Source organism: Engraulis encrasicolus, chromosome 17, assembly GCF_034702125.1.
Source record: "Engraulis encrasicolus isolate BLACKSEA-1 chromosome 17, IST_EnEncr_1.0, whole genome shotgun sequence".
Classification (NCBI taxonomy): domain Eukaryota; kingdom Metazoa; phylum Chordata; class Actinopteri; order Clupeiformes; family Engraulidae; genus Engraulis; species Engraulis encrasicolus.
This window is the reverse complement of record NC_085873.1, coordinates 21,644,223-21,656,757: the sequence shown is the minus strand read 5'-3', so window position 1 is coordinate 21,656,757 and position 12,535 is coordinate 21,644,223. Positions and strand designations below refer to the sequence as shown.

Below are 12,535 nucleotides of genomic sequence, written 5' to 3'. Positions count from 1 at the left end.
GAGAGAGGGAGAGAGAGTGTATGATGGGATGTTATGAAAGGATTAGGGTCAGGGCTGGCTTCCCTGTGATATATTATTACTACAACATACCACACAACAATCACATGCATACAAATACATACATGCAGTACAAGTATTCAAAACAAAATGGACTGCATGCTTCACCAAGATTCACCAAATGGAGCATCTGCATTTAATGAGCTGAAACTTCACAAGTACAGGGGGGTTGAGACCAAATAACTAAACTAATGAGCCGCACAGCCAAGATAGAGATACATATTTTAAGACATAATAGTCTTCAAATTTCCCTAGGGCTGATTTTCTTTGGGCCTATAGGTAATGATAAATGTGCAGGGGAACATTTTCATACATTTCTAAAAGTGGTTATTGATGCCATCAGAGAGACGAATTTCACATGGTCTTGACGAACAGAGTTGTATAAAGTAGAAGTAAACATATTGTCACAGGTGTAATTACAACATGTAGATATTACATAGTTGTAGCTATGTAAAGCCATACTGCTAGAGTTGCAATTACACTTTTAACAGTACTTCGGTAACACTTTATTTTAGGGATACATCTATTAGCACTAATACATACAATGTTCCTGTATAAGTAACTTGTAAGGCATGTACAAAGCAAAATCAAGCATTTGTTAGGCATGTATTCGCAAATGTCTTGTTCATGCACAATAAGGGATTTATTACCAATTTAACCTCAGTAAGGACCTAGTAGGCCTTAGCATTTGCTTAGTACATGCCTTACAAGTTACTTATGCAGGCATTAACATTGTATGTATTAGTGCTAATAGATGTATCCCTAGACTAAAGTGTTACCAGTACTTCTACTTTAATATAGGGCCTACACTTACTCACCCTGTATGTGATCAATGAACACACGGCAGCAGTAGCACCCAGAAAACCAAGTGAGTAGTAGTAGTAGTGCCACACCACCTGGACTAGCGGTGAGGCTTAGGTCATCTTAGAGTCTCCTTCAGCCTCTCCCAGTGTCCTTGAGCGTCTTAGGCTTTAGATCAGTGGTTCCCAACCATTTTCGAACAAACACACCCTGAACCTCATCATATAAGCCTCCCAACGCCCCCCTTAGCCTCATCATAAGCCTGCCAACACTGCCCTTAGGATAAAAAAAAATGACATACACAGATTCTCAATGTGAAGTGTTCTAGCCTTGGTAGTGCAAGTAACACCAATTTTTCACGGATTTCACCAAAGAGTATCCAGTCACTAGTTTTAAGTGTAATTTATAATTGGATACATCCACGAAAAATCGACGTTACTCGCACTACCAAGGCTAGAACACTTGACATTGAGAAATGCCCATTGACTAATGCACCCCAATGACAATGATGTCCAACCCCTTCTTAGCTGTAGCCTTTTCAACGCCACCCTAGGGCTCCCCCAACGAATCCTCTGGGGGGCTATAGAGCCCTTGTTGAGAAACACTAGCTTAGAGGCTCAAGGACACCTACAGCATGGGGGAGACTGAAGGAGAACGCCGGCCATTCCTCCCCCCCCCCCTCCTCCACCCATCCCACCTGTCAGTGTGGGGGAGTTGAACATGTAGCCCTTCAGTTGCGGGTTCACCTTCTTAGCCTCTGACCTCCTTAGAGCGTGTGGATGGTAGCAGGGGCGGGTCTAGCCATTTTGGGGCCCTAGGCGAAATATAAACATGGGGCTCTCAAAAGTCATTTTACAGACATACAAACCTGTGTGTTGGTGCTATTTTAGTGTTTTGTCTTGTTTATATCTTCAACTACTTTACGTAAGCGACAAATTAAGATCAGGACTTGTGGGATTTTGTGTGTTTACCGTGGCTGGTGTGAAAGTTGGGGGCCTCAATGGAGGGCCGTTTTGATTGGGGCCCTAAGCAGTTGCCTAGGTTTGCCTAATGTAACGTCCGCCTCTGGACTGTAGAGTGGTTACGTTTCTCCTTCAGCTTCACTCCTGATACTGTAAGTGTGGGGGAGTTCAGTGGAACCTGTGAGCCTTCATTTGCGGCTTCAAGTCCTTAGCCTATGGCCTCCTTAATGGTTGTGGATTGTGAAGTGGTTTAGTTTCTCCGTTTTCGTCTTCTGTGTCGTTTTCGTATCTGTTTCGTTGTCTTCTTTCCTGTCTGTTACCAATTGAGTGACCCTTTAATTGTGGGTCATGAATATTTATACAAAGTAATACATTAATATTAACTGGTCCGAACAAAGGTTTGCTGTGAAAGATGTCTATAATTATTACTAATTGTAACTTCAAAATGGCAGAAATTGAGAATATCTACCTATTCATGTATGAAAACTGTACATTTACAAGTCATAATGCTTAGATTGGTGGTGATCGATAGTAGCCTCATAATGCACACTGTATCACCAGTGGCACGCTGTAATAAACACTGAAAAGTTAACTACCATAGTACTACACTACTAGGATATAACACAGGGCCTTAGTGAATGCATTATGATTTGGTCACTGCTATTTTGGTAACAACACATTTTTAACGCTGTCTCTTAACGAGTCAATGAAAAAGATTAATTCTGGAAATAAACTACTAAACAGTACATGCTCTACTGGTACCTTTAATGCTTGCGGACTAAAAAATGGTTGCATTTTTCCATCTTCCCTCCCGTCTGTGTTTGATAGCCAAGATGAGGATCCCAAAAATGAGACTGCGCAGCAGGAGAGCCGCCGAACCAAGAGAGAGGGAATCAGAGGAACGAGAAGAAGAAGAAGAGGAGGAGGAAGAAAGAGAGAAGGAGAGGGAGAGGGAGAGAGAAGAGCGACCACCACACCACCTTTCTCCCCCGCACATTTCTCCACACCACAACTACGACCACATGAAGTCGAAGTTCATGAATGAGATTGGCCACCTACCAAGTGAGTCTGCTGTCTTCCAATAATCACACTGATTTGGTCTTTTCAACTTGATTGATGTTAGGACGTAGGAGAGGTACACAGGAAGCAAATGGAGAGAGAGATTGAGAATGGCCGGCAAATGACCCGCGCCGGCGTGGCAGCCCAGTGCCCAACCGTTAGTGCCACGGCAGGGCCTAATCACACTGATTTTACATGAATCGAGAACTGAGAAAATCAACAATAATTCTGCTCTACAAAGGCAACGTGCAGTATCTGTGCCACATTGAAACGGAGAAAAAGGCATTCAAATCCTTGGTTGTTGCTTGGATGTTGTAATTATTGCAAATTTGACACAGCAGTATCTCTAAAATGCGACATTGGGACGTTGTGGCATTAAACAACTTGGAGCATTAACAGTGTTGCGGACATTTATGATTTACTTCCTTTATTTTTTATTGTCCAGCACCTGTGCCACTGATGTGTGTGCATTCTCTGCTTTCTTCATCTTTACATTGTTGACACTGATGCTGCAGTTTGTCAACATTCATCATCTCTAGTTGTAGTAACCTTTTTGCTGACCCCTCTAGCTTAACGACCACCAAATCCTCTTAACCATCTCAGGCATTTACAAAGCGTTTAAGATAACATCATGTTTGTGCGTTTTGAATGTTACTAGAGTGACTAACCCTAGAGCCTATAAACAAAGAGCATAGTACTCAGAACTGTACACATGTCAAACGTACAATTTTATTGTCTAACCAAACTTTAATCCATGTTCTCAAATGTCTTTTTTTCTTACACAGAACACCACAGAAGTAAGTTCTTGAATATTCCCCACTCTTTGCTCTTGCCAATTACTGTCATGTTCTCCCCGCTATCTGTTTTCACCCACGTATCTGTTCTTTTAGTTGTTCTGTTAATTTTTTTGTTTAATATCACAAACTGAGCTTTATTCTTTAGCCAAACACAGACATAATACACTCAGCTGTATTACTCTTTTTATTCATAGTTTTCCACTTAACTCATGGTAGTCTTATATCTTCAACAAAAGGCTACACGTAGATATGTAGACTAGACTGACTGCAAAGAAGTGTTTAACTCATTTGAGGAATTCTACTAGGAACTTTATTGCAGCTTATTCATGACATATCTTTCCTGAGCGGACAGTACACACTGAAGAATACATGCAAAGTATTTGAAAAAAACCTCCTAGTGATGAATAGAGATTTGAAAGTCGATGATAATCAGGCAATGTTACATGCACAAGCATGGTTAAATCGTTAAATCATAGCTCAATGCAAGCTGCAAGCTGCAATACCTGCAAGCTCAATTGTATTTTATTGAGTTATTGAGTGATATGGTCAATAATCAAATCGAAATCTAAATTTGTGGATGTATGTACACCTCATTGATTGGGAGGGGGGGGCAGACAACTAGCAAACTGCGATACCTTTTGGGAAAATATTTGGAGTAGGCCTATGTTAAGGTTTTTTTTAAAAAGTGTAAACAAAAGCTGCATTAGAATAGCTCATATCTCAGAAAGGGCTGAGTCAAAAAAATGCAGCATCACCAGGTAGACAAGTCAAGGGTAGTGTGAGCAATACAACAGCATATTGAAATTGGCAGGAGTGGTCCTTTAAGTTGATTTTCCCGTTGTGCAGTGCCCACGTGGGCTGTGGTGACCATTGTGCTGGTGGTCTTCGCCCTGATCGGCTCCTTCGGGTTCTGCTTCTGGAAGAAGTGTATGGGAGAGAAGAAAAAATCCAAGAAGGGAGAGGAAAGGAGGAGGAAAGGAGGAGGAGGACGGCGGAGGAAAGGAGAGCAGCAAGGAGAAGGAGAAGAGGGAGAGAAGAAGGTACTGTACCGCACAATAATGACTTAAAGTAAACAAATGACTCGTGCATGTAGAACATCTACCGGGTTTTGTTGTAAAATCCATGGCTCAAGTGCCCTTGAGCAAGGCACCTAACCCCACATTGCTCCAGGGACTATAACTGATACCCTGCATATAAATAGATGCTTTGGATAAAACGCGTCAGCTAAGTGTTATGTGATAATAATTTAGGTACGTATGTCAGTGACTGACTGCCTCACATGAGCAGTGAGCGGCATAATGCAGTTCCTTTTCTTCCACTCCAACAGGAGGATGGGGATAAGAAAGAGGGCGAGGAGGAGAAGGAGAACTTGGGAAAACTGGAGTTTACTCTGGACTACAACTTCACCGATACCCAGGTAGGTAGGCTACTGGTGAAAATAAATCATGTCACTTGGAAGTTATACGCGCTCTAGCACTCAGACACACAGTATCTCCGCATCGGTTATTTAAAAACATTCTAAAATCCCTTATAGGTGCAAGACCACAGAAATCATGAAGTCTTCATTGTCATTGAGTTTTTGTCGTGTATTGAAATGATGCTCTAAAACGGTTATAGTCCAGTATACATATAGTATATCATAAATATGTCTATTCAGGGCCGCTGACAGCTTTTGCTGGACCCAGGACAAATTAATCTGAAAGGGCCCCTCATCCAATACATAAAGTGTAATGAACACCCAATTTTGAGTCCCCTGCCTCCCTGGTCCCGGGACAACACATTTTGGTGCTTAGGTGTTACGAGCATTCTATCTCACCAGACATAACATACCAATGATTTTCAATGGGGTTTTATTTCTTTAGAATGTCCACACCACCAAAGCACCAAAACGTGGTATGGTAATCTATGGGGTATAATAAAAAGGGAGGTGTGGGTCACCAGATAAAAAAACAAAAAAACGCTGACAGCAAAGCATCAAGGATATCTGAGCTTTCATAACTCCCAAGCACTACCACTGCCATTGACTTCAATGTTAAACGCAGCATTCCAGGGACTAATGCGAAGAGCTCAGGAACCAAGTATTGAATATTGAAATGTAATTTAGAAATACCAAATTTCAACTGTTTTGATGTAATCCGAATTTCTTTCCTTTCTTATTTTCCCCATTTTCAGTTCTTTACAACAAAATAAAACTGTTTTGCGTAATAATTGGAACAGTTGAAACAGAGCATTTAAAGTTGTTTTATTTTTTTTTTTTTAAATACCGTAATCATTGGAAAGTTCATTCAAAAACATTTGAATTGTACTCTAATGGCTGATGACCAGGGCTTGAAAACGAAATTATTTTTCAATCGTTCCGTTCCGAACGGTTCAGGTAGGCCTTTGTTTTACGTTTTCGTTCTTGAATTCGTTCCACCACCAAAATATCATTCCTGAACCGGTTCGGAACGCAAAATATCGTTCTTTCTTATCGTTCCGTTTTCGTTTCTGTTTCTGCTCCTCATAAAATTGCGTAAAATTCCGTTCGTTCCGGTTTTCGGTTTTCGTTCCTTGAACCGGTTCGAAGCCCTGCTGATGACTTGAAAATTAGGATGACTGTCATTTATATTGCTTATTAGGGGAAATCAGTGAAACATGTAATTTGCATAATAATTTGGAACGCAGCAACAAGACTGAACTCATTCTCTTGTGTGAGCTTCATAGTTTTGGTGTTATTGTGTATCCACAGCTAAGTGTCGGAGTCCTCCAAGCCCAGGACCTGCCTGCCATGGACATCGGCGGCACGTCAGACCCCTATGTCAAAGTCTACCTCCTGCCTGACAAGAAGAAGAAGTTTGAGACCAAAGTGCAGCGCAAAAACCTGTGTCCTGTTTTCAACGAGACGTTCGTGTTTAAGGTGGCCAACCAGTGCTGATGTTGTCTGTGTCTCGTGACAGTGTTGGTAAAGTGACAGTGGATGTGTAGAGGTTGTCTGAGCGGTGGACATTGCTGTTTTGGTGTATATGTCAATAGGTGTGTTTACCGTTGTCAATGCCTTTCTCTCTCCCTATCTCTCGCTCGCTCTCCCTCTCTCTCTCTCTCTCTCTCTCTCTCTCCCTCTCTCTCTCTCTCTCTCTCTCCCTCTCTCTCTCCCCCTCTCTCTCTCTCTCCTGTTTTCTATGTGTGTATAGCAGCTTGTGCTCGTGGTCCAGGATGTTGGTGATGTCGTGTCTCCATGTGTAGCGTCCCGAGTCTCCCTGAGTCTCCTCCCCACCCCCAGACATCTGTACTTTCCCCCAAATGTTTGTCTGTCCTTCCCTGCTTGACAGCTGTGAAGGTACCCATGAGTGCACTGTGACATTGAATGGCTTTTGTATTGCTCTCATACAATATTGGCTATACAGGTCCTTCTCAAATAATTAGCATATTGTGTTAAAGTTCATTTTTTCCACATAATGTAATGATAGAAAAATAAACTTTCATATGTTTTACATTCATTGCACACCAACTGAAATATTTCAGGTCTTGTTTTGTTTTAATATTGATGATTTTGGCATAAAAATCATGAAAACCCAAAATTTCCATCTCAAAAAATTAGCGTATCATGAAAAGGTTGTCTAAACAAGCTATTAACCTAATCATCTGAATCAACAAATTAACTGTAAACACTGGTAAAAGCTTCCTGAGGCTTTAAAAAGTCTCAGCCTTGTTCATTACTCAAAACCGCAGTCATGGGTTAGACTGCTGACCTGACTGTGTTTAACATTGAAGTCAATGGCAGTGGCATTGCATGAGGGTTATGAAAGCCCAGATATCATTGATGCTTAGCTGTCAGCTGTTTTTTGTTCTTTGATCTGGTGACCCACACTTCCCTCTTCATTATATTCCATAAATTTCCATACCAAGTTTTTGTATTTTTAAGAAAAATCAATTCTAATTTGTTTTCATGAGCTGTATGCCAAAATCATCAATATTAAAACAAAACAAGACCTGAAATATTTCAGTTGGTGTGCAATGAATGTAAAACATATGAAAGTTTATTTATTTATTTTTATCATTATATTATGGGGAAAAAATGAACTTTAACACAATATGCTAATTATTTGAGAAGGACCTGTGTATGCAGTGTAGGCCTACACAAGTTCTGATGGTATATATGTTGGGTGTGATCATGGCTTTGAGTAAAGCAAAATATACATTCATTGTACAATTGTCTGTGGGCAGCCATGGTGTAATGGTGGTGGTGGTGGTGGTGTGTGTGTGTGTGTGTGTGTGTGTGTGTGTGTGTGTGTGTGTGGGTGTGGGTGTGGGGGGGGGGGGGTTGGACTGTAGATACACAGGGTTGCAGGTTCAATCCCCACCCTTTCACCTCTCCCTACACCTCCATTCCTGGCTGATGTGCCCTTGAGCAAGGCACCTAACTCCACATTGCTTCAGGGACTGTAAACGATAGCCTGTAATATCTGTAAGTCGCTTTGGATAAAGAAAAGGGTCATCCAAGTGTAATAATGTAATGAATTGTAGTATCAAGTCAAGTAAGCTTTTTTGTCACTTACTTCATGTGCACAAGTCATAAAAGGAAAATGAAACATATAAAAGTAAAAAAAACGTATAATAGTTTGAAACGTTATTTAATGGTCATGTTTGTCATGAGGTGCTCTTGAATATATAACATAACTACATATTTTTTTCTGTCCCCAAACCAGATCCCATATGCTGAGCTCGGGGGCAAGACCCTTATTCTGCAGGTGTTTGATTTCGACCGTTTCGGGAAGCATGACGTTATCGGCCAAATAGCCATCCCCATGAGCAGTGTGGACCTGGCCCAGCCCATGCACGAGTGGAGAGACCTGGAGAACGGGGAGAAAGAGGAGGTTTGTTGACTTTTGTTTTATGATTAGACATCACTTGGCCAAGGGGGCGCTGTGGCGCAGCGCGCTAAGCCCCCCACATTTGGGCTTGCATGCCCTCGGGGACCCCGCTTTGAGTCCAACCGGGGTCATATCCCAATCCTCCCCCATCTCTCTCTCCCAATCATTACCTGTCTGTTCTCCACTGTCCTGTAATAATAAAGGCAGGAAGCCCCAAAAAATACTTTTTAAAAAAGACATCACTTGACCATAGGTAATATGGGCATGTAGGTATATAGGTATGTATTGTGGGGAGCCGTGGCCTAGTGGTTATGGAGATGGGCTTTAGATCAGAGGGTTGCAGGTTTGTATCCCACCTTCCTACTCCCTATCTCACTCCATGGCTGAGTTACCCTTGAGCAAGGCACCTACATGTAACCCCACACACTGCTCCAAGGACGTACAAAAATAACTGGAAGTCGCATTGTATAAAATGTGTCAGCTAAGTGTAATGTAATGTACTACTTTTAGATTATACATGAACATCATTTCTGCATCATTATCATTATCACAGTAAAACATGGTCTACATCTTGCAATGTGGAAACATTTAAACTCTGAAATGTCCAGCATGAACTACCACTTAAGATGTTTATGTTGGACCTACTTCACTTTCTTTTCCTTTCTTTTCTTTTCTTTTTTTACTTTTCTTTTCTTTTTTTACTTTTCTTTTCTTTTCGTTTCTTTCTTCGTGTTATCTTTTTTTGTCAAAGCAGCACTGCAGAAAAATACACTTTCCTTTTTCATGTTCTTGAAGTGCAGTTGATAAAGTTTGTTTTGTGTGGTTCCCATTTCAGGCGGAGAAGCTGGGTGATATCTGCATCTCCCTCCGCTACGTCCCCACCGCAGGGAAACTCACAGTGTGCATCATGGAGGCCAAGAACCTCAAGAAGATGGACGTGGGTGGATTATCTGGTAATACACATTTTACTCTTAATAGTGTCATTCATCCCCGCCTTGTCTGCTTTTTTACTCCTCAGTGCAGAGCTTATGTTATAACCTCATTGTCACCAAAGTGGTTTTGATTAAGTTTTAATCGGTTACTTAAGAATGTCTGCATTGTCATAGCAATGTTGTTACGATGTAGTTGAGTGTTTTCAGTAAAGAGTGAATAGGCCTGTTGATGGGCTTATCTGCAGTAAAAGGCTTCAACAAAAATGTATGTCACCTATGTGTAGAAGCATTGTATGAATCTCAGCAAAATACTTGGAGTTGTTAGATTCTTATGTGCAGTGTGGAGTTTGATGTTCCTGGACATTTTTTTGTTTCATCCTTCATCCCGTACTAACAACCACAGAGCTTGGGTTGCAGATGATCTGGTCAGGATGATCTTTCCTCCGACTCAGATCTACTGTATAGAGACTACTAGCGGAGTCAATAACAACAGCATCACTGACTAAAATCCGCCTCAGTCGAGCTTTTGGAGATGCTTGATTTTAATGGTAACACTTTACACGACACCGTCGTCATACGTATGACGTAACTGTGTCATAACATTTTCATAATGCAGTCATGAATGTGTCATAAACATTATGTCAATGTCATATACATTGTATGAAGTCTTGTGAAATTTGGTTATGACAAAGACAGGCCTAACAATGTCTACTTTTCATGGCCATAAAACGTTTATGTTTATGACTCATTCATGACGCTGTTATGTCATACGTATGACGCCGGCGTTAAGTAAAGTGTTACCATTTTAATCAGCATGCTCATTCTGAGGGCGATTTGAAGCTGCACAAATTGGCCAGACTGACTAGCTCGCAATTTTTTTCTTTACGGCCCCAGCTGCCTTGACTTGAGGTCAACCAATTTAGGAATAAGGTTTTTCACCACCACTGCTGAATAACGATCTAATCAAACCAATCTTTCCTCTAGATCCTTTTGTGAAAATTGTGCTGCAGCACCAAGGCAAACGCTTGAAGAAGAAGAAGACCACCGTGAAGAAGAACACGCTGAACCCTTACTTTAACGAGAGCTTCAGCTTTGAAATCCCCTTTGCACAAATACAGGTAAAACTTCCAATCAACATGAAAGAATGACTTGAACAAACAAACGGACAGACGAATGAATGAATGAATGAATGAATGAATGAATGAATGAATGAATGAATGAATGAATGAATGAATGAATGAATGAATGAATGAATGAATGAATGAATGAGAATAAATGAATGAGATTTCGGAAAGTTTGATGGTTGGCTCATGCTTTCCCGTCTTACTTACAGAAAGTCCAGGTTATCATCACCGTTTACGACTACGACAAGCTGGGCAGCAACGATCCCATCGGCAAGATTTTCATTGGCTATGGCGCTACGGGCATTGGCTTGAAACATTGGTCAGACATGCTGGCCAATCCCAGGCGTCCGATCGCCCAGTGGCACACCCTGCAGCCGGAGGAGGAGATTGATGCTGCGCTCAAGGCCCCGGTCCGCTAGCGCTAGCGGCACGGCTACCTCCATTTCAGCCCCAAGTAACACTTTATTATAATGTTCACATGTTGGGGCCTCTACACATCGGTTCCAACAGCACTGCGGAGCACTTTCGCTTCCGAGATAATTCCGACCCCCAAACCCAATTTCACACAAACATAGCATGGATAATGGGCGGCTCTGACAAAACAGAACTCGTCTCTAATCGCTAGGTAATGACCGCGGACATCGGCGCCAGTGTGCAGGGTTCTATTGAAAACAATGGAATTTAACTTTTGCGGAGCAATGCTCTGCACATTGTCGGAGCCGGTGTGCGGAGGCCCTTAGCCAATAATACATTCCTAACTGTCTGTGGAAATGACTTACAAGTATAAGACAATCAATCATTTGTTAGACGTGTATAATCACTACCTTCCTATTAACTGCCAATAAGGCCTTTGTTGATGATATTTCCGTAGTTAGGACCTAGTAGGCCCTTAAAACATGTCTTGTAAGTCACTTATACAGATGTTAATTAGGCATGGAGTAGTGGCTAAAATGTCAACCCTATTTCCGAAGTTTACCTGGACCCCATTCTACCTTACATTGTTTTGTGAATTGTGAAGGGGTGATGGATCACTCTCTGCTCATCTGGTTAGAAGGTGCAGGATTCACTTGAAGTTTTTGTACAAAAAGCTGCACACTTCAGGTCTTTCTTGTGCAAAGCTTTACTTGACTTGCAAGCTTTCAGTCATTTCCCAGTGAAGTAAAGCTTTGCACAAAAAAGACCTGATGTGTGCGATTGTTTTGTGAATTGAAATGAAACCCACCCCCACAACCTCAAAAATCCTGTTACCTAAACTTTCTCCAACTGTAAGTCATTTCCAAGAATGTGTTGTGCTCGCAAAAAAAAACCTAAGAATGTTTTCCCTTTATTTTCCTGTTTTGTATATTTTGCATGGTTGGCAGTTTCAGTTCTCCTTGTTTTATAGTGAATAACTGAGTTAAGGTAGTTGAATGTTGGACATGCTTGCATTCACCAAATCACCTTTTCAAAATAATCAATTTTTTCAACACTGTTTAATTTTTTTTTTACAACATAAAGAATGCATGGCCCTAACTGTTTATGCAATCATGAATCTGTTTGTTTCGTAATCGTAATGCTTCGTAACTGGTGATTATGCCCATGGATAACATGAGTCTGTGTTTCTTTGTTAGCAAGAATGCAAACTACAATCGGAGCTTGCTAAATATATTTAAAAAAAACAATGCTTCCCTTTAACAGTTTTTTGAAAATGATGTATGTATGTATTACACCATACTCACCCTGATCCTATTGTACATACACAATATATGTAATAAGCACGATATTACATATTGTGACAAACGTCATGGATGTCATGATGTTTTGTGGATGCTCAGGAACATATTTGGCCCTAAAGAAGGTTTTACCAACAACTCTGTTTGAGTGGATAGACAGTATTTCGAGAGATAGTCACTTTAAAAAAATCTGCCAATAGTTTTCTGCCCCTATGTTAGAAAAATCAAAACAGTGTTTTGA

General features: G+C 41.1%; 1 protein-coding gene across 1 annotated transcript; it reads left to right on the top strand.

Annotated features, from left to right (window-relative positions):
- Positions 1-2,653: 2,653 nt before the first annotated feature.
- syt5b (synaptotagmin Vb) lies at positions 2,654-12,535 on the top strand. Its single transcript, XM_063221221.1, has 8 exons — positions 2,654-2,882; positions 4,523-4,716; positions 5,007-5,093; positions 6,405-6,572; positions 8,362-8,529; positions 9,362-9,479; positions 10,443-10,576; positions 10,792-12,535. The coding sequence occupies exons 1-8, from the start codon at positions 2,654-2,656 to the stop codon at positions 10,999-11,001; spliced, it is 1,308 nt and encodes a 435-aa protein (XP_063077291.1). The 3' UTR covers positions 11,002-12,535.

Bases quoted from the DNA above. Each gene is read 5' to 3' on its own strand.
- syt5b (XM_063221221.1), top strand. From the start codon at position 2,654: ATGAGGATCCCAAAAATGAGACTGCGCAGCAGGAGAGCCGCCGAACCA. The intron at 4,717-5,006 runs GTACTGTACCGC...CTCCAACAGGAG, and splicing joins GAGAAGAGGGAGAGAAGAAG to GATGGGGATAAGAAAGAGGG. The intron at 10,577-10,791 runs GTAAAACTTCCA...TCTTACTTACAG, and splicing joins TCCCCTTTGCACAAATACAG to AAAGTCCAGGTTATCATCAC.